This window comes from Macaca fascicularis, chromosome 19 (genome assembly GCF_037993035.2).
Source record: "Macaca fascicularis isolate 582-1 chromosome 19, T2T-MFA8v1.1".
Taxonomy (NCBI): domain Eukaryota; kingdom Metazoa; phylum Chordata; class Mammalia; order Primates; family Cercopithecidae; genus Macaca; species Macaca fascicularis.
The window spans coordinates 7,220,462-7,242,395 of record NC_088393.1 but is presented as its reverse complement, the minus strand read 5'-3'; the positions used below and the strand labels follow the sequence as shown (position 1 = coordinate 7,242,395).

The following is a 21,934-nucleotide window of genomic DNA, read 5'->3' as shown; positions in this document are numbered from 1 at the left end:
CCCCTCTTCCCAGAAAGAACTCTTGTGTTCCCTCGGCTGTGCAATACCAGACCATCCCAGACATTCCCTCCCCACGCCCCCAGCTCCGCCCTCGGTCCCCTCCCCCCAATGCGGGTCGGGGGAGGAGACGCAAGTTCTGGCGCGGGCGGCGACGGCTAGCAGTCACCACCTCCCGCAAGTGCCAGAGCCCAGCGGGCTGCACGGAGGCTGCGGAGCCGGCGGCCGCGGGAGCTGACCCTGCGGGGTCCCGGGGGGGAGGGGGAGCCGAGAAGCCCCCGCTGAGGCCGCCGCTGCCGGGCCTCCCCTCCCCCCCGGGCGGGCGCCATGCGGGGGAGCCCGGGTGACGCGGAGCGGCGGCAGCGCTGGGGTCGCCTGTTCGAGGAGCTGGACAGTAACAAGGATGGCCGCGTGGACGTGCACGAGTTGCGCCAGGGGCTGGCCAGGCTGGGCGGGGGCAACCCAGACCCCGGCGCCCAACAGGTACCCCCACTCCCGGGGACCTCCTCCCCTCCCGGCCCCGCCCGCTCGCGGTCACCTAAGCCCCGGAATGGGGCGGCCGGAGCCACCAGGGACTACCTGTGGCTAGACTCCAGGGTCTGTGTCTGTATCTCCTTCCCCCTACCCACTCGTGTTTGGCCTAACGGAATCGCTCAAGACAGGGCTGCCGAGGCCCCAAGTCTGCAGTTCCGCGGCCAACACCCGATCCCCCTCCCTGGGAGCAGGGGGCGTCTGCCTGGGAAGAGATGGGGGCGCTTTCCTGCCCACTGCCCGGGACACACCCTCCTCCGGACTGCACAACCCAAGACGTGCCCTGCTCCCACCTCCAGGAGACACACCCTCCATCCTCTGGGCACCTACTGCCCTGGCCTGCAGCTACCCCCCGTCCCTGTGTTTACATTCCCTGGCCTGCCCTTTCATGGGCTGTTCAAGGGCCTGGCTCACTGTCCCGGGCTGCCCCAGCCAGGGACCCAGTCCTATCTGCGGTCACCAGCAGCTGAAAATGCACCTATCACAAGGATTTGCCCCCCCGCCACCCCCACCTCCACCTTGCAGGCCCTTCCCACACCTGTAGCCCCAGATCGCCCTAAAACAACCACAGTGTCCCCGAGACCAGTCCAACCTCCCACTTCCCAACTGGGAAAAACCAAGGCCTCAGCCACTCCGCTTGGTTCTCTCCTACCCCACGTCACCCAGGGCTGCCTCCAAAGGGAACTCCTAGGACCCCCATGTGGACAGGGTTTTTTAAAGAGGCAGTTGGGTTCAACAGGAATGAGGTACCTAAAAAAAAAATAAAAACTAAAAACAAGAGACGGCTGGGAGGACAGGCTTTAGAGACGAGAACCCAAGGTTACCATTTCCTGGTTCTGTGACCTTGAACTGGTGGCTTGACCTTGCAGAGCCTCAGTTTGCTCACCAGGAAAACTAGACCACTCACACCCACGGCACAGACCTGTGGTGGCTGTAGGGATCTGACTGAGAAGCTAGCCGACTGAGGGAGAAGTGGGGTGATACCTTCTGTCCCCTTCCTCAAGGCACTGGGGGCTCTGGGCTCCTAAGGCATAAGGTGACGTGCGTCCCCTCCAGATCAGGAGCAGGTTGCTGGAGTCACCTCTGTCCCCTTTTCCTCTGCCAGGGTATCTCCTCTGAGGGTGACGCTGACCCAGATGGCGGGCTTGACCTGGAGGAATTTTCCCGCTACCTCCAGGAGCGGGAACAGCGTCTGCTGCTCATGTTTCACAGTCTTGACCGGAACCAGGACGGTAAGGTGGGGCCACCTGCCTGCAGGCCCCCAGGGATAGGGCTGTGGGGGCCCTAGAGACATCAATGGGGCTAGAACTGGCAGCCTAGGAGGAGAGGGGGAGGGCCGCTTCTCCCCGATGACTCACAGGCTATTTCAGGAGCGCTCCTCACCCCCCAGCTAGGTGGTTCGAGGCCCAGCCAGCCCATCCCACCTCTTTTCCCTTCTGGGGCAGAACCCTGATAATTACCCTTAGGTTTTTCTTTTTTTTCTTTTTTTTTTTTTTCTTTTTTTTTTGAGACGGAGTCTCGCTCTATGGCCCAGGCTGGAGTGCAGTGTCACAATCTCGGCTCACTACAAGCTCCGCCTCCCGGGTTCACGCCATTCTCCTGCCTCAGCCTCCCGAGTAGCTGGGACTACAGGCGCCCGCCACCTCGCCCAGCTACTTTTTTGTATTTTTTAGTAGAGACAGGGTTTCACAGTGTTAGCCAGGATGGTCTCAATCTCCTGACCTCGTCATCCGCCCGTCTCGGCCTCCCAAAGTGCTGGGATTACAGGCGTGAGCCACCGCGCCCGGCACCCTTAGGTTTTTCTACGGGGCAAAGATACCCTATGCTGTTCCTGGGTACCCCGTAGGACAGAGGTCCCCTCATAGCAGCATCTGGGTTGTGGATATTGCCTCTCAATTCCCCATGGCATAGAGACCCCCAGTTACCCCTGGATTCCTTCATTCATTGACAGAACAGAGAAGCCGCCCCAGTATTTCCCGGTTCCACCTCTCTGACCCCAGTGAGTCAGGGATCCCCCCAGAGCCCTGCTGCAAACCTCGTCCTGGGTTTCTGGAGCCCCTGATCTTGCTAGACCACCTCCATTCCAAGCTGTTCTGATCCTTGGTTCTGGGGCTCCCCAGGTGTCCTCACACGCACATCCTTCCCCACCTCCGGCCCCCTCCCCAGGTCACATTGACGTCTCTGAGATCCAACAGAGTTTCCGAGCTCTGGGCATTTCCATCACGCTGGAGCAGGCGGAGAAAATTCTGCACAGGTGAGTCACTGGGGGTCTGGAATCCAAAGTAACTCAGGACGCAGTGACCCCTTGGCCATCTCTGTCTTCTGGGCTCCAGACCCAGTCCCAAGGAGGATACAGCTGAGATGTTGGGGCTTTGAAGTCAGACAGATCTGGCCAGGTGCGGTGGCTCGCATCTGCAATCCCAGCACATTGGGAGATGGAGGCAGGTGGATCACCTGAGGTCAGGAGTTTGAGACCAGCCTGGTCAACATGGTAAAGCCCCATCTCTACTAAAAATACAAACATTGGCCGGGTGTGGTGGCACATGCCTGTAATTCCAGCTATTTGGGAGGCTGAGACACGGGAATCCCTTAAACCCAAAGGGCAGAGGTTGCAGTGAGTCATGATCATGCCAGGGCACTCTAACCAGGGTGACGGAATGAGATTCTGTCTGGAAAAAAAAAAAAGAAAAATTCAAATTGAAGCCAGACAGATCTGGGACCAGTTGCCTTTCTTAGCCTCAGTTTCCCCCTCTAGAAAATGAGGGTAATGTGGCTGGGCATGGTGGCTCACCCCTATGATCCTGGCATTTTGGGAGGCTGAGGCAGGTGGATCACGAGGTCAAGAGATCGAGACCATCCTGGCCAACATGGTGAAACCCCGACTCTACTAAAAATACAAAAATTAGCTGGGCGTGGTGGTGTGCACCTGTAGTCCCAGCTACATGGGAGGCTGAGGCAGGAGAATCTCTTGAACCCGGGAGGCGGAGGTTGCAGTGAGCCGAGATTGCACCATTGCACTCCAGCCTGGGCGACAGAGCGAGACTCTGTCTCAAAACAAAAGAAAAAAAAAGAAGAAAAAAAAAAAGAAAATGATGGCAATACTGCTACGTCTCCAATAGGGTTGATATGAGGACTTGAACCTCCCAAACTGCAAAACCTAGCAGAACTTCACCCAAGCCTAGCCCACCCCCAGGCACTGAGCCTGTCCTCCACCCTCACTCTTCCCTCAGCATGGACCGAGACGGCACAATGACCATTGACTGGCAAGAATGGCGCGACCACTTCCTGTTGCATTCGCTGGAAAATGTGGAGGACGTGCTGTATTTCTGGAAGCATTCCACGGTGAGGTGGGGGTGGTTTTCCCTGGCTGAAGGCTGTGCCCTCTTCCCCGGGGGGGCGTTGCTCCGATCTCCCCTGGGCTTGGACGGGCTGGGCCAGGACTTTCCAGAAGGAGAAGGCACTGGCAGCAGCTGAGGAATGAGGGTCTGTTCCTCTTTCTCCACTTGGGGTTCAAGGGTCCCATTTGGGACATCTCTGCTGTCTGATTGAAGCGCAGTCCTTGAGACTTACATCGGGGCCTCTGGGGACAGCGTGCGGGGGTTGCGGGTGCAGGAAAGAAAGAGCTCACCAGATGGGGCACCAGGCCTCCCACCTTCCACCCACACAGCTCCCTTCTGCTGGGTTCTCTGCCTGGATAAAGGATTCTACCACTGAACGGAATCGTTCAAAAACCACAGTCTTCGCTGGGCGCGGTGGCTCACGCCTGGAATCCCAGCACTTTGGGAGGCCGAGGCAGGCGGATCACGAGATCAGGAGATTGAGACCATCCTGGCTAACATGGTGAAACCCCATCTCTACTAAAAATACAAAAAAAAATTAGCCGGGCGTAGTGGCGGGCACCTGTAGTCCCAGCTACTAGAGAGGCAGAGGCAGGAGAATGGCGTGAACCCGGGAGGCAGAGCTTTCAGTGAGCAAAGATCATGTCACTGCACTCCAGCCTGGGCGACAAAGCCAGACTCCATCTCAAAAAAAAAACACAGTCTTCAGAGGATCCAGTGGGAGCCACTAGAGAGGGTAGTGGGGATTTGCTTCACCCTAGTTCCTGGGTGAAGTATCTATGAGCAATGTGTCCTGTAGCATCCGGAGGGGGATCCATCTGTGGGATCCGGTGAGAACCTCTTTGGAGATCCAGAGACTCCCACCCCAGAGGCTTCATGGGGACTTTGGTTGGAAATTCTAGACAGGAGATAATTCTTGCACAGGGATTCCCTGTGGAGGAGATCCCTATGAGATCTGGTGGATCCCTGAGAAGGATCTACTGGGGTCCTTATATGGGAGGTGCCTGGTAAGATCTTGTATGGCGCTGGAGGGATCTTCTGGAATCATTATATGGAAAACCCTTGAGTGGGATCTTTCAGTAGAATCTCATTTGCCCTGGAGGGATTTTTTTTTTGCTATTAGAGACAGGGTCTTACTCTGTTGCCCAGGCTGGAATGCAGTTGTATGATCATAGCTCATTGTAGCCTCGAACTCCTGGGCTCAAGCAATCCTCCCGCCTTGGCCTCCTGAGTAGCTGGCACTACAGGCACATGCCTGGCCAATTTTTGTAGAGATGGGATCTTGCTCTGTTGCCCAGGCTGGTCTTGAACTCCTGCCCCCAAGGAATTCTCCCACCTTGGCCTCCCAAAGTGCTGGGACTACAGATGTGAGCCACCATGCCCAGCCTGGAGGGATCTTTATGTGGCAGATACTTGAACAGGATTCTTTAGTGGGATTTGGCACATCCTATGGTCGGATTTGGTAGTAGGATATTGGGATCTTCTAAGGAGGCTGCTAGGTTAGATGCTTTGGTGACACCTGGTAGGACCCAACAGGACTCTTCTGGGATCTCCAAGCAAGAGTCATTGGCAGACTCTAGGGTATCCTAGGATTCATGGAGGAAACTCCCCTATTTAGGACTGAGTCACATCTCCCTGTCCCTACCATGGCATGACACCCCCAGCACCTGTATCTTCAGGTCCTGGACATTGGCGAATGCCTGACAGTGCCGGATGAGTTCTCAAAGCAGGAAAAACTGACGGGCATGTGGTGGAAGCAGCTGGTGGCCGGCGCAGTGGCAGGCGCCGTGTCACGGACAGGCACGGCCCCTCTGGACCGCCTCAAGGTCTTCATGCAGGTGAGGGACCCTGGAGAGATCTGCCCCCTCCCCAAGGCCTGACATGTGGGAGGGGACCTCCAAGCTGTTGTCTCCCCATTCAGGTCCATGCCTCAAAGACCAACCGGCTGAACATCCTGGGGGGGCTTCGAAGCATGGTCCTCGAGGGGGGCATCCGCTCCCTGTGGCGCGGCAATGGTATTAATGTACTCAAGATTGCCCCTGAGTCAGCTATCAAGTTCATGGCCTATGAGCAGGTGAGGGCAGGTACAGGGAGGAATGTACTTGCCACAGGAAAGACTGGGCTGTACATAAAGATTTATGGAATTGGCTTGGGGGGTGGGTGGTGAACACAGTTCCCCAGGATCAGGCATCTGCTCCTCTGCATGAATGCCCACAGCAGGCCAGTTCTGTGGAAGCCAGGAGAACAGTGGAGTGCAAGGAAGGTTCAACCCCCATGGTCCTACCCATCCCTGTGTCTCCCCGCCTCAGATCAAGAGGGCCATCCTGGGGCAGCAGGAGACACTGCATGTGCAGGAGCGCTTCGTGGCTGGCTCCCTGGCTGGTGCCACAGCCCAAACCATCATTTACCCCATGGAGGTGAGAAGGAGGGACCCCGGTGGAGGCCCCATGGCAGGGTGGGGGGCCTGCTGTACCCATCTCACTCCGCATTTCATGATATCCATTGGGATTATACATTTGTCTCTCTGATTTGGAGTATAGCTCATCACAGTAATGCTATTTCATATGTAGCCTGTCTGGGTGTTACAAGTGAGATATAATTTCTGGGGAAGGTAGTGTTGGTTATCCTTGTTTGGACGGTAGTTGCCGGAGCCAGCTGTTTATAAATATGCGTCCTCTAAGGATAGGGTGCACGTTCCCAGGGACGTTGTATCTAGGTGTCACCAACTGTTTATGATTATGCCTCTTCTAAGGATAGACTGTCCTAGCTACATGTTTTCAGATAAATTATTTCAGGTTTCAGGTTATGCAGTGTATTGTTCAGATTCTGAAAGTGACAGAAAACTTAAATCATGTCAACTGGGCATGATGTCTAGCGCCTGTAATCCCAGCACTTTGGGAGGCCGAGGCAGGTGGATTGCCTGAGGTCAGGAGTTCAAGACCAGCTTGATGAACATGGTGAAATACCGTCTTTCCTAAAAATACAAAAATTAGCTGGGGATGGTGGTGGGCGCCTGTAATCCCAGATTACTCGGGAAGCTGAGGCAGGAGAATGACTTGAACCTGGGAGGTAGTGGTTGCAGTGAACCAAGATCGTGTCACTGCACTCAGCCTGGGCAACAGAGCAAGACTCTATCTCAAAAAAAAAAAAAAGAAAGAAAAACTTCAATCACATCAACAAAGTCTACAGATGAGCATTTCAGGCTGGGATGGTAGCTTCAGAGTGTCAGAGATGCAGGTTCTTTCTGTCTATCTTGTTGTTACACAACCTCGTGGACTAATGTGGCTGCTTGTGTTCCGTTCATCACATTCCACAGTCCAGCCAAGAAGGAAGAAGAGACAAAAGAGGAAACACCTCCCCACCTCTAAGGATGCTTTCTGAACCTCATGTGTACCTCTTTCTCTTCCTTCTATTTCTTTGGCTAGGACATAGTGACATAGCCACATACCCAGGGCATCTGGGAAATGTCATCTTTCTTTCTAGTGGCTGTGTGCTTGCTGAAAGTTACAGTTTCTGTATGAAAGCAGAAGGGAACAAGATACTGGAGGTCTGGGAATGATGGCTCATGCCTGTAATCCCAGTCCTTTGGGAGGTGGAGGCAGGAGAATCGCTTAAGCCCAGGATTTCGAGACCAGCATGGGCAACGTAGCAAGTCCCCATCTCTACAGAAATGACCAAAAAATAAAATAAAGATATCAGGACACAGTTACTGGTGGTGCCACATGCGTGCACTTTGGTAGGTGTAACTATTTCTAGGTATAGAGATTTGGGGATAGCAGAAGATTCTGGAGTAGGTGGTTTTTAAAATTCGGTTGTTCTCAGGGCATCTGTTTTCAAGAGTAGCTATTTCTAGGTGTCTTCATTCCTGGATGTAGTGATTTGGTGGGGGCAGCTTTTCCAGGGATAACCAGGTTCTCCCCAGGTGCTGAAGACACGGCTGACCTTGCGCCGGACGGGCCAGTACAAGGGGCTGCTGGACTGCGCCAGGCGGATCCTGGAGAGGGAGGGGCCCCGTGCCTTCTACCGCGGCTACCTGCCCAACGTGCTGGGCATCATCCCCTATGCGGGCATCGACCTGGCCGTCTATGAGGTCTGTGGGCAGCCCGCCCCTCCCTCCCTGCTCCCCTCTGGGATTTGCCCACAGGACACCCCTTCCCCTTCCCCTGGGGCTGGCTCGGTTGACCTTCTATAGCTAGAGAAAGGCATTTATGAAGTGAGGAGCACTTTGGACCTGGGAATCCTGGGGAACCCTTCCAGGTATTGGACTCTCCCACTTCTCCACTTAATTTTGATTAGCAGTTCAGCCTTCCCGGGTCACCTGAAAGTCAGGGACCACTCTAGCTGACAGAACCATAAGAGCTGGCAAAGATTACAAAAATTAGCCGGGCATGGTGGTGTGTGCTTATAATCCCAGCTACTCCAAGAGGCTGAGGCATGAGAATTGCTTGAGCCCGGGAGGCAGAGGTTGCGGTAAGCCAACATCCCGCTACTGCACTCCAGCCTGGGCGACACAGCAAGACTCCTTTTCAAAAAAAAAAGAAAAAGAAAAAGCAGGCAAAGATGAGTCTCAAAGACACCCAACTTCCCCGAAGCACGTGTCAGACCCGGCCTCTGTCTCTAAGCCAAGGTCATCTTCAGGGCCTGCCCATTTGAGCATCTGCTGTTACCACAAGAACCACACCCAATCACCAGCATCTTGAGACCTTTATCAACGCAGGCAGGTCCAGACAGTTCTTGCTCTTTTTCTTCCAGGGGCCTTATCTGTAGTTTTTACCTTCTCCTAGTGGGATCGCCAGGTCTTCCCAATTAGCATGGTCCTGGATGTCCCCAAGCGTTCCCTCCAAAATCTTTGTATGCAAGACAGGGCCTGCTTCACGGGCATGTGACCTGTGAAGTCGCAAAGGGCCCCATGCTCAGAAGGGCCCTGTGCTTGATGCAACGCTCTGCTGCTGCTGTCTTGAAATTATTTTTATTTATTTATTTATTTTTGAGATGGAGTCTCGCTTTTGCCGCCCAGGCTGGAGTGTAATGGCGCAATCTCGGCTCACTGCAACCTACACCTCCTGGGTTCAAGCAATTCTCTTGCCTCAGTCTCCCGAATAGCTGGGATTACAGGCATGCACCACCATGCCTGGCTAATTTTTTTTTTTTTTTTCTTTTTTGAGACAGAGTCTCACTCTGTCTCCCAGGCTGGAGTGCAGTGGTGTGATCTCAGCTCACTGCAAGCTCTGCCTCTCGGGTTCACGCCATTCTCCTGCCTCAGCCTCCTGTGTAGCTGGGACTACAGGTGCCCGCCACCATGCCCAGCTAATTGTTTTGTATTTTTAGTAGAGGCAAGGTTTCACTGTGTTAACCAGGATGGTCTCGATCTCCTGACCTCATGATCCACCCACCTCGGCCTCCCAAAGTGCTGGAATTACAGGCGTGAGCCACCGTGCCCAGCCTAATTTTTGTATTTTTAGTACAGATGGGGTTTCTCCATGTTGGCCAGGCTGGTCTCAAACTCCTGACTTTAAGTGATCCACCCACCTCGGCCTCCCAGAGTGCCAGGATTACAGGTGTGAACCACCGTGCCAGGCCTGAAATTCTTAATTTTTTTTTTTTTCTCAGACAGAGTCGCACTCTGTTGCCCAGGCTGGAGTGCAGTGGCACGATCTGGGCCCACTGCAGCCTCCACCTACCAGGTTCAAGGAATTCTCCTGCCTCAGCCTCCCCAGTAGCTGCGATTACAGGTGCCTGCCACCATGCCTGGCTAATTTTTGTATGTTTAGTAGACAGGGTTTCACCGTGTTGCGCAGGCTGGTCTCAAACTCCTGACCTTAGGTTATCCCCCCTACCTCAACCTCCCAAAGTGCTGGGATGACAGGTATGAGCCACCACACCTGGTCAATAATTTTTGAACAAGGGACCCTCACCCTTTTACATTTTGCACTGGATCCTGCAAATTATGTAGCTGATTCTGATCTAATAGACACTGTTCCTGCCATCTTTACCTGCCCGCCCCAGCACCTGGCATCTAGACAACCAAATGAGACAAGACCGTTGCTCACTCATTCATTTGTTCCTTCATTTTATTGTTCACTCATTCGCTTAGTGACTATTTACTGAGCATCTACTCTGTGCTAGGCCCTGTGCAGATTGTTGTGGATGTCGTGTTGATTGAGACCAGCACGGTCCCTGCCATCCTAGAATGCCCATTTCCATAAACAAGGCAGGCAATCAACCAGCAAATAAGATAGTTTCAGCTCCTAGAAAAGCTCTCAGAAGATCACGAGCCAGGATTTGTCATCTTCAGTAACAGTGGGCGGGAGGGGGGTTGAGGAACACCTCCAAGAAGGTGACATTGAAGCCATGGGTTGGGCGTATTATCACAAGGGAGTGTGCACAAATCTAGTACCCAGGTCCGGAAGCAAGAACAAATATGGCCTTTTGGAGGAGTGGAAGTCTCAGGTGGCTGGGGGGAACTGATCAAGGCAGGAGACAGGTTCTTCTAAGTGCAATAAGAAGCCATTAAGAAGTGTGAGGAGGGCCGGGCGCGGTGGCTCAAGCCTGTAATCCCAGCACTTTGGGAGGCCGAGACGGGCGGATCACGAGGTCAGGAGATCAAGACCATCCTGGCTAACACGGTGAAACCCCGTCTCTACTAAAAAATACAAAAAAAAACTAGCCGGGCGAGGTGGCAGGCGCCTGTAGTCCCAGCTACTCGGGAGGCTGAGGCAGGAGAATGGCGTAAACCTGGGAGGCGGAGCTTGCAGTGAGCTGAGATCCGGCCACTGCACTCCAGCTTGGGCGACAGAGCGAGACTCCGTCTCAAAAAAAAAAAAAAAGAAGTGTGAGGAGGCCGGGCGCGGTGGCTCAAGCCTGTAATCCCAGCACTTTGGGAGGCCGAGGCGGGTGGATCACGAGGTCAGGAGATCGAGACTATCCTGGCTAACATGGTGAAACCCCGTCTCTACTAAAATTACAAAAAACTAGCCGGGCGTGGTGGAGGGCGCCTGTAGTCTCAGCTACTTGGGAGGCTGAGGCGGGAGAATGGCGTGAACCCGGGAGGCGGAGCTTGCAGTGAGCCGAGATCACGCCACTGCACTCCAGCCTGGGAGACACAGCGAGACTCTATCTCAAAAAAAAAAAAAAAAAAAAAAAAAAGAAGTGTGAGGAGAGGCCAGGCGCGGTGGTTCACGCCTATAATCCCAGCACTTTGGGAAGCCAAGGCCGGTGGATCACTTGAGGTCAAGAGTTCAAGACCATCCTGGCCAACATGGTGAAACCCCGTCTCTGCTAAAAATACAAAAATTAGCCAGGCGTGGTGGCGGGCACCTATAATCCCAGCTACTCAGGAAGCTGAGGCAGGAGAATCGCTTGAACCCGGGGCAGGGCGTGGGGGTTGCAGTGAGCCAAGATCTCGCCACTGCACAGGTGACAGAGTGAAACTCCATCTCGAAAACAAAAAAAGAGTTGTGAGTAGAAATAAGATGCAGCCAGGGGCAGTGACTTGTGCCTGTAATTCCAGCACTTTGGGAAGCCGAGGTGGGAGGATTGCTTGAGCCGAGGAGTTCGAGACCAGTCTCTACAAAACAATTTAAAAATTAGCCAGGTGGCCGAGCGCATGACTCACACCTGTAATACAGTACTTTGGGAGGCTGAGCCGAGCGAATCACGAGGTCAGGAGATCGAGACCATCCTGGCCAACATGGTGAAACCCCGTCTCTACTAAAAATACAAAAAATTAGCTGGATGTGGTGGCGGGCACCTATAGTCCCAGCTGCTCGGGAGGCTGAGGCAGGAGAATGGCGTGAACCCGGGAGGCAGAGCTTGCAGTGAGCAAGATCGCGCCACTGCACTCCAGCCTGGGCGACAGAGCGAGACTCCGTCTCAGGAAAAAAAAAAAAAAAGAGCCAGGTGTGGTGGTGCACACCTGTAGTCCCAACTACTCAGGAGGGTGAGATGGGAGAACTGCTTGAGCCCAGTAGGCAGAGGTTGCAGTGAGCTGTGATCATGCCAATGAACTCCAGCTTCAGCAACAGAGCAAGACCCTGTCTCCAAAAAAAAAAAAAGAAAGAAAGAAAAAGAAAGGAGGCAAAATCTTATTTAATGCATTCTTTGCCCAAAAAGGGACTTTAGAAGTCTAAGAGGTTTTAGAAACCTGGACCCTCTTGGAGTTTCAAAATCTGTGTTTGTCCCTTAAAGGCTCCAAGAAGTCTCTTAATAAAGTGATTTAACGTTTTTGTTTTTAACCCAGTGCTTTCCATATTAATCTAGTCTTTAGAACTTTTTTTTTCTTTTTTTTTTTTTTGAGACAAAGTCTCTCTCTCTCTCACCCAGGCTGGAGTGCAGTGGTACGATCTCAGCTCACTCCAACCTCTGCCTCCTGGATTCAAGCAATTCTGCTGCCTCAGCCTCCCAAGTAGCTGGGATTACAGGTGCGCGCCACCACGCCAGGCTAATTTTTGTATTTTTAGTAGAGACAGGGTTTCACCATGTTGGCCAGGCTAGTCTTGAACTCCTGACCTCAAGTGATCCGCCCACCTCGTCTTCCCAAAATGCTGGGGTTGCCAGACGCGGTGGCTCACACCTGTAATCCCAGCACTTTCGGAGGCCGAGGCAGGTTGATCACAAGGTCATGAGATCAAGACCATCCTGGTCAACATGGTGAAACCCCGTCTCTACTAAAAATACAAAAAATAGCTGGGTGTGGTGGTGGGCACCTGTAATCCCAGCTACTCAGGAAGCTGAGACAGGAGAATTGCTTGAACCTGGGAGGCAGAGGTTGCTGTGAGCCGAGATCGCGCCACTGCACTCCAGCCTGGGCAAGAGAGCAAGATTGCATCTCTAAAAAAAAAAAAAAAGAAAAAAACAAGTGCTGGGATTATAGGCATGAGCCACTGCACCCAGCCATCTTTAGAACTTCTTTTCAATAGATTAATCTTAATAATAACCCATTAAACATCTATTTGGCAAGTGCTGTTCTAGACCCAACAGAAGGCTTCTAAAGTTGCAAAGGCAATAATGTTAAGTACTTGCCTGTTTTACCCAGTCTGTGCCTGGGCTAGGCATTACTAATCCATCACAGCACTGAGTCCCCCTCAACACAATTCCAGTTTCAGGCAGCAATTTCTGGTGGATTAGAACTGGCATAGGAAATGAAACTTACAAGCTTCTCCCAGCCACAAGGCAAAGAAGGTCTTGTTCTTACAGTCACCTTGGCAGAAGGCTTCAGAAGGGATTAGCCACCCTAAAGCCTTCAGGCGTACAGTTCTAGATTCACATGTGGCTGTGAATGGTAGTTCTCACCTTTATTTTGTAGCTTTGGGCAAGTAACTTTCCCTGAGCTTCAGTTTCTTTTCTATAAAATAGAGATAATAGGGAAGGGGTGTGGTGGCTCACTCCTGTAATCCCAGCACTTTGGGAGGCAGAGGCAGGCGGATCACTTGCGGTCAGGAGTTGGAGACCATCCTGGCCAACATGGTAAAACCCCGTCTCTGCTAAAAATACAAAAATCAGCTGGTTGTGGTGGTGTGTGCCTGCAATCCCAGCTACCTGGGAGGCTGAGACAGGAGAATTGCTTGAACTTGGGAGGTGGAGGTTGCAGCAAGCCGAGATTGTGCTCCAGCCTGGGCAACAGAGCAAGACTCCGTCTCAAAAAAAAAAAAAAAATGCAAAAAATTAGCCAAGCCTGGTGGCACATGCCTGTAATCCCAGCTACTTGGGAGGCTAATACAGGAGAATAACTTAAACCTGGGAGGTGGGGTTGCAGTGAGCCGAGATGGTGCCATTGCACTCCAACCCAGGTGACAGAGTGAGACTCTGTCTCAAAAAATAATAATAAAATAAAAATAAAGATAATTAGCCAGGTGTGGTGGTGCACAGCCGTAATCCTGGCTACTCAGGAGGTTGAGATGGGAGGATCACCTGAGCCCAGGAGGCAGAGGTTGCAGTGAGCTGAGATTGTACCACTGCACTCCAGCCTGGGTGACAGAGCAAGACCCTGTCTCAATAATAATAATAATAATAATAGTTTTGGTCTTAGTTTGAGATCCTTCCAAAATAGACCCTGAAACTGGGACGTGAGGGGATTTATTGGACGTGAGTGATTTATTGGGGAGGTAATGAGACAGGGAGTCAATGCATGCAGTATGAGTATGTTAGTTTCCTAGGACTGCTGTAACAAAGTATCACAAACTGGTTGGCTTAAAACAACAGAAAGTTATTGTCTCACAGTTCTGGAGGCCAGAAGTGCAAAATCAAGGTGTCAGCAGAGCCATACTCCCTCTCAAACTTGTAGGAGAGAATCCTTCCTTCCTTCTTTCAGTTTCTACTTGTTCCCAGCAACCCTGGACATTCTTTGGCTTGTAGATACATTCACTCAAATCTCTGCCTCTGCTGTCACCTGGCTGTCTTTCTCCATGTGTGTCTCTGTCTTTGTGTGTCTCTGTCTTTCTCCTCTATGGACACCAGTCATACTGGCCTAAGTGTCTACCCTACTACCCTACTCATCTTAACGAATTAGATCTGCAAAGACCCTATTTCCAAAGAACGTCACCTTCTAAGGTACTGGGGGTCAGGACATCAACATGTTCCCCCCCAAAGTGGGGACATGATTCAACCCATAACAGTATGTTATCAAGCAAGTTACCATTCCTAGCAAATGGAATTCCAGCCCTCTAGAAACCTGTGGGAGGCAACATAGGACGTTCTGCATCAGAGAGGTGAGGGAGCTGGGGTATTGATACACCAAGCCAGTCTTTTGAAGGTTGCATCTGAAGATGCTAATTTCCCAGTGCTTCCTGCCCATTCCTAAGTGGTCAGAGCAGGCTGGCCTGGGTTCAGAGAAAGTCCACAAGCAAAGTCTTTGGGTAGATGCTGGCAGTAAGAAGTCGGCAGGTCTGAATTGGAGTGGGAAGGGATGAAGGTGGTATACTCACAGCATCTGCCACAGGACTGTCTTTGGAGAGTGTTTGTTTGTTTTTGAGATAGAGTCTTGCTCTTATTGCCCAGGCTGGAGTGCAGTAGTGTGATCTTGCCTCGATGCAACCTCCGCCTCCCCAGTTCAGGCGATTCTCCTGCCTCAGCTTCCTGAGTGGCTAGGATTACAGGTGCCTGCCACCATACCAGTTTATTTTTGTATTTTTAGGAGAGATGGAGTTTTGCCATGTTGGCCAGGCTGGTCTCGAACTCCTAACCTCAAGAAATCCGCCCACCTCAGCCTCCCAAAGCACTGGAATTATAGGCGTGAGACACCAGGCCCAACTTTTTTTTTTTTTTTTTTTTTGATACTGAGTCTTACTCTTGTCGCCCAGGCTGGAATGCATTCCAGCTCACTAGAAATTCCTGGATTCAAGCAATCCTCCCACCTCAGCCTCCTGAGTAGCTGGGACCACAGGCATGCACCATCACATCCAGTTTTTTTGTTTGTTTGTTTGTTTGTTTTTGTAGAGACAGAGTCTCGCTATGTTGTTGAGGCTGGTCTCTGGCTGCTGGGCTCAAACGATCCTCTTGACTCGGCCTCCCAAAGTGCTGGGATTAAAGGCGTGAGTCACCATGCCCAGCCTTTTGTTGCTGTTGTTGTTTTTAATTTATTCTTTTTTTTTTTTTTTTTTTTGAGACAGAGTCTTGCTCTGTCACCCAGGCTGGAGTGCAGTGGCGCGATCTTGGCTCACTGGAAGCTCCACCTCCCGGGTTCACGCCATTCTCCTGCCTCAGCCTCCCGAGTAGCTGGGACTACAGGCACCCACCACCACGCCGGCTAATTTTTTGTATTTTCGGTAGAGACGGGGTTTCACCGTGTAAGCCAGGATGATCTCGATCTCCTGACCTCGTGATCCACCCGCCTCGGCCTCCCAAAGTGCTGGGATTACAGGCGTGAGCCACCGCACCCTGCCGTTTTTAATTTATTCTTTACCCTTCTTGCAAGCGATCAAGTTATAAACTTAGTGTCTTAAAACAACACAAATGTATTACCTTACAGTTCTGGAGGTCAGAAATCCAAAATGGGGGTCTTACTGGGCTTTATAAAATCGAGATGTTGGCAGGGCTGTGTTCCTTCTGGAGGCTCCAGGAGAAAATCTGTTTCCTTGCCTTGACAAAGCTTCTAGAGGCCGCCTGCACTCCTTGGCTTGTGGTCCCTTCCATCTTCAAAGCCAGCAACATAGCATCTTCCAATCTCTCTCTTGCTTCTTCTTCTGTCTTTAAACCTACTTTTCTAGCTCTTAGAAGGGCCCTTGTGCCAGGCACGGTAACTCACGCCTATAATCCCAGCACTTTGAGCCGCCGGGGCAGGTGGATCACCTGAGGTCAAGAGTTTGAGACCACTCTGGCCAACATGGTGAAACCCCGTCTCTACTAATAATACAAAAATTAGCCGGGCATGATGGCACACACTTGTAATCCCAGCTATTTGAGAGGCTGAGGCAGGAGAATCGCTTGAACCCGGGAGGCGAACGTTGCAATAAACCGAGATTGCACCATTGCACTCCTGCCTGGGCAACAAGAGCGAAACTCCATCTCCGGGGGGAAAAAAGAAGAAGGGCCCTGTGCCAGGCATGGTGGCTTGTCATCCCAGCACTTTGGGAGGCTGAGGAGGGAGGATCGCTTGAGCCCAGGAGTTTGAGACCAGCCTGGGCAACATAATGAGACTCCATCTGTATAAAAAGAAAAATAATGAGGCCAAGCACAGTGGCTCACATCTGTAATCCCAGCAGTTTGGGAGGCCAAGCCAGGCAGATGACAAGGTCAGGAGATTGAGACCATCCTGGCCAACACAGTAGAAACCCCGTCTCTACTAAAAATACAAAAATTAGCCGGGTGTGGTAGCACACACCTGTAGTCCCAGCTACCTGGGAGGCTGAGACAAGAGAATCACTTGAGCCCAGGAGGCGGAGGTTGGAGTGAGCTGAGATCATGCTACTGCACTCCAGACTAGATGATAGAGCAAGACTTCATCTCAGAATAATAATAATAATTAAAAAAAAAAAGAAGGACCCTTGTGATGGCATTGGGCCACTCCAACAATGCAAAATAATCTCATCTCAAGATCCTTAACTGAATCCCATCTACAAAGCCCTTTGTGTCATCTTGGGTAACATATGCAGAGGTTCCAGAGATTAGGGCATAGTCAGTACAGGGGACCCTTATTCCACCTACCAGAGAGGGTCCAGATGAGAACTGGGTGAGGGGATGCAGGGAAAGGGCTGGCTCAGCCCCTAGGAGGTACTAAGTGCTCAGCTAGTAGCAGCTGTCATGGGATACAGAACCGGCCAGCAAGGCCTTTGAAGCCAGGGTCCTGGGGTCACCCACCCCAACCTTCCCTACTCCCTTCTCCACTCCAGACTCTGAAGAACTGGTGGCTTCAGCAGTACAGCCACGACTCGGCAGACCCAGGCATCCTCGTGCTCCTGGCCTGCGGTACCATATCCAGCACCTGCGGCCAGATAGCCAGTTACCCCCTGGCCCTGGTCCGGACCCGCATGCAGGCACAAGGTGAGGCCTGGGCGGGAGGATGGGGCAGGGAGAGTCTCATCGCTTGGGCCCCAGCTTCTCCCAGGTAAAGCCCTGGGCTGGGATCCCCTCCTGGATTTGGATGGGTTTCTCTGGGCCTCAGTTTCCCCACTTGTGACATTGAAATGAGAGTCCTTTACTTTCATGGAGCTGAGGATTAACTAGGAAAACAGATGCAGTGAGTACAGGAAGAGATCCCTTGCAGACTTAGCTGGGATGTCACTGCTGGCAAATATCTAGCATTTCCAGGCTGGTAACTTGAACTCTAATTTGCAAGCCTGGGTTATCGTGAGTGGGAGGCTAGGCGCAAGGGTAGGGAGCAGTCAGGGCCAGACTGGTTATTGTTTTTGTCTGTATTTTTCTTTTATGAATTATTTCCCCCCTTTCCCCTCCACCACTACCCTCCCATTCTTTCTGAATCTGTTTTGAGAATTTTCTTGGGAATTTTAGTGCTTGTGTATTGTGATTTTCACTGGGGATGTGTCAGTGCACAAGATGGACACGGTCCCCACCCTCATAGAGCTCACAGGCTGGAGAGGAAGGAAGATGCAAAATAAATCATTCTGGAATTAAGTATTGATTTAGGGTTGTATAAAGGGGAGAAGGAGGCCGGGCACAGTGGCTTACATCTGTAATCCCAGGACTTTAGGAGGCCAAAGAGGAAGGATCGTTTGAGGCCAGGAGTTTGAGACCAGCCCAGGCAACATAGCAAGACCCCATCTTTTTTTTAAAAAAATGAAATAAATTAGCCAGGCGTGGTGGCAGGTGCCTATAGTCCCAACTACTTGGGAGGCTGAGGCCAGAGGATCACTTGAGCCCAGGAGTTCAAGGCTGCAGTGAGCTATGATTATGCCGCCACACTCCAGCCTGGGTGACAGAGTGAGACCCTGTCTCAAAAAAGTGGGTGGGAGCCAGGGGCAGTGGCTCACACCTGCCATCCCAGCACCTTGGGAGGCCTAGGCGGGTGGATCACCTGAGGTCAGGAGTTCGAGACTAGCCTGACCAACGTGGCTAAACCCTGTCTCTACTAAAAATACAAAAATTAACTGGGCGTGGTAGCGGGCACCTGTAATCTGAGCTGCTCAAGAAGCTGAGGCAGGAGAATCGCTTGAACCCAGGAGGTGTAAGTTGCAGTGAGCCGAGATCGTGCCATTGCACTCCAGCCTGGGCAACAGGCTCAAAAAAAAAGGGCCGGGCACAGTGGCACATGCCTGTAATCCCAGCACTTTGGGAGCCCTGGCAGGTAGATCACCTGAGGTCAAGAGTTCAAGACCTGCCTGACCAACATGGTGAAACCCCATCTCTACTAAGTACAAAAAAATTAGCCAGGTGTGGTGGCTTATGCCTGTAATCCCAGCTACTTGGGAGGCTGAGGCAGGAGAATCACTTGAACTCGGGAGGCGGAGGTTGCAGTGAGCCGAGATCGCACCACTGCACTCCAGCCTGAGCAACAGGAGCGAAACTCCATCTCTGGGGGAAGAAAAAAGTGGGTGGAGTGCAGGGAGGAGCCTGACTTAGACTGGAGCACCAAGGAGGACTCCCCTGGGGAGTTGGCTCTGGGATAGGGGTTAGGAGGATGAGTAGGAGTCAGCTGGGAAGGGAGGAAGGGGACCTGGCTCCAGGAGGAGGACATTTCTGTCCTCTCCCACCTTGCACACCCATACCTGCTCCATTTCTAATTGTCCCCCAACTTGGGGCAAAAAGGTGAGCAGCCAGTTCCAAGGTCAATACAAGTCTCGCCTCTGAGTGGTAGGTCCCACTGTTAGTCTAACCTCCTTCCCTCCTGCTGCAATGACACCACCTGGCCCAACCCTGGGGGGGTAGGAGGGGAAAGTGAAAGGGGAACATTGGCCTTACCTGGTGCCCCCCGCCCCCTCCCAGCCTCCATCGAGGGTGGCCCCCAGCTGTCCATGCTGGGTCTGCTACGTCACATCCTGTCCCAGGAGGGCATGCGGGGCCTCTACCGGGGCATTGCCCCCAACTTCATGAAGGTTATTCCAGCTGTGAGCATCTCCTATGTGGTCTACGAGAACATGAAGCAGGCCTTGGGGGTCACGTCCAGGTGAGGGACCCGGAGCCTGTCCCCCCAATCCCTCACCCCAGGCATGACGTCCCCCACACCTCAGCCACTGGAGACTGATGATCCAACCACAGGATCCCTACTCTTTGGCCACGAGAAATCAGTACCCAGATCCTGGATTCTAGGCTCCTATGCCTCAACCATTGAGTTATGGGATCCCAGCACCCAGATCCTGGATCCTAGACTCCTATGCCCCAACCACTGGGTCATGGGATCCCCACCCTTCAGCCACTAGATCCCAGTACCCTATCTCTAGATCCCAGATCCCCTGTAACCATAACTGTGGATCCCTTACTTCAGCAACTCAAGTCTGCTACCCTAACTACAAGATCCAAGATTATCCACACCCCAGCCCTTAATCCCCATCCCCAAATCACTGGATCCTACAGCCCTACATCCCAAGGTGGATCCCACGCTTCCCTGTCCCCCCTACTGGATCCTGGACCTCCATGTCTTAACCACTGGATCCCACACAAATCAGTGAATGGATCCCAACACCCCAACCACAGGAGCACGAATTCCCTGTGTACCTCAACACCCAGACCCCACCTCCCTCGAGCACCAGATCCAGTGTCCTTGTGAAACACTGGATCCTAGATCCCCAACCCCAGATCCCCATGCCTCGAGCCCTGGATCTTCATGCTCAGCTGCTGGATTCTGGATGTCAACAGACCTCACCACCGGATCCTGACAATCGCAATGCCTAGATCCTGGGGCCCTCATCACTGGATCCCAGATCCCCTCACTCCATCCACTGGATTCCTGCATTGGTTTTTTACTTGTTTGTTTGTTTTTTAACCTTGACACTGGGTCTCACATCCTTCTACTCTGACTGCCAGATCCCTACATTTCAAGCACTACGCCTTCCACCCCCAGCCACTGGATCCCAGATCCCGCAAGCCCTCACCCACCAGATTATGGCTCCTAAAACAAGTGTAGAGGCCCCAACAGTACAGCAAGTGGATCCTGGCAACTGCAGCTGCTGGATTCCACATTCTAGATCCCCAATCCTTCTGCCCAGTCCCTCGATGTTGAAACCTCATCTCTTAAAGGCAGACCCTGATATTCCAAGGCACCGAATCCCAAGCCCTTAACCCCTGGTTTCTGGTCTGAATCTTCCAGGCGCCAGGTCTCACATGTTCAGGCCCCAAGTCTAGATCCTGGCAGCCCAATTACACAGTATCCCACACACACTGATGCCCAGAGCAGGCTTCTCGTGACATGAAATTGCATGGTCGAGGGAGCCTGTGGGAAAGGGAGCCCAGGTCCTGGCTGCAGAAAACCCCGGGGGATTGGTCCCAGGTCCTGATACAGCTCATCACCAGGCAGCAAGGGCAGAGATCAACCTCCTGCGACGTGCACGGATGCTGGATTCCTCCTCACCTCACCTCCTCTGCATGGCCACCCCCTCCCAGCCCTGTGGGGAAACTGTTCCCTGGAACCACCCCACTCCCTGCATCCCCCCCACTTTACAGCATCTTCCATCCGCCTCCCACCTTCTAGGCGAATAGTCCCCAGAGCTGTGTCCCTCCAAGGGGTCCGAGGAATCACTCACTCCTGGCGGCTGGCAAGGAGACAGTCTGAGGCCAGGGACACATGAAGGGATGTCCCCACCCCAGCACTGCCAGCCCCTCCCCAGGCTTCCAGAGTTGAAAGCCAGGAGAAACTCGGCAAAGACCACCCTTCCCTGAACCCAAGCACCCAATGATGCAAAGAACAAAACAGAAAAACGCCAAATCCCCAAATTCATTCCGGATCTATTTTTCTACGAGAGAGAGGAGCAAAGTCCCCCTCCCCTACCTCCATACATTCTGCACTTCATAGCTGGATTCTGAGCTTAGGATCATCGGGAGACCCCATGGAGGGACTTGGAAAGGGGAATGGGGATTCGGGGAGGGGCTGGAGGACTTCCTCACGCTTCCACCTCCACTGCGCCCCACCTCCCTGCCTGTGTGTGTTATTTCAAAGGAAAAGAACAAAAGGAATAAATTTTCTAAGCTCTTTTATTGTGGTTTTTGCTGAAAAGGGGGTGGGTGGCTATGGGACCATCTTAGCCTACCCCTAGGGAAGGGATAAGGGGCTGCTTCCCAACACCCACAGTTCCAAGAGCCAGGAAACGATTCCCTCTTTGAGCCTCAGTTTACACATCTATAAAATGGGAGCAGGGTTAGGGAATCCATGTTTATAACCCCTTCTAAATGTTCTGGTGTTTTGTTTTTTGTTTTTGAGACAGAGTCTCATTCTGTTGCCCAGGCTGGAGTACAGTGGCACGGTCTCAGCTCACTGCAACCTCCGCCTCCCGGGTTCAAGTGATTCTCCTGCCTCAGCCTCCTGAGTAGCTGGGATTATAGGCACCCACCACCACACCTGGCTAATTTTTTGTATTTTTAGGAGAGACAGCGCTTCCCCATGTTGGCCAGGCTGGTCTCGAACTCCTGACCTCGTGATCCGCCTGCCTCAGCCTCCCAAAGTGCTGGGATTACAGGCGTGAGCC

The 21,934-nt window shown here is 52.5% G+C and overlaps 1 protein-coding gene across 18 annotated transcripts in view; it reads left to right on the top strand.

The window, feature by feature from the left end:
* Positions 1-183: 183 nt before the first annotated feature.
* SLC25A23 (solute carrier family 25 member 23) overlaps positions 184-21,934 on the top strand; it is a 25,740-nt gene continuing 3,989 nt past the window's right edge. Inside the window, exons 1-10 of one of the 18 annotated variants that reach the window (XR_012428282.1) lie at positions 184-480; positions 1,634-1,760; positions 2,695-2,782; positions 3,759-3,870; positions 5,546-5,704; positions 5,788-5,940; positions 6,084-6,283; positions 7,789-7,956; positions 17,192-17,342; positions 19,242-21,444. Coding sequence is in view for 15 of the 18 variants with exons in the window: in XM_005587705.4 (XP_005587762.2) it covers positions 325-480; positions 1,634-1,760; positions 2,695-2,782; positions 3,759-3,870; positions 5,546-5,704; positions 5,788-5,940; positions 6,176-6,283; positions 7,789-7,956; positions 17,192-17,342; positions 19,242-19,426 (1,407 nt within the window). In the remaining 3 variants the exon portion in view is untranslated. Of the gene's footprint in view, positions 481-1,633; positions 1,761-2,694; positions 2,783-3,758; positions 3,871-5,545; positions 5,705-5,787; positions 5,941-6,083; positions 6,284-7,349; positions 7,576-7,788; positions 7,957-17,191; positions 17,343-19,241; positions 21,445-21,934 lie in introns of those variants that run through there. The other 17 variants (XM_005587705.4, XR_012428283.1, XR_012428284.1 and 14 more) reach the window with 17 other exon arrangements.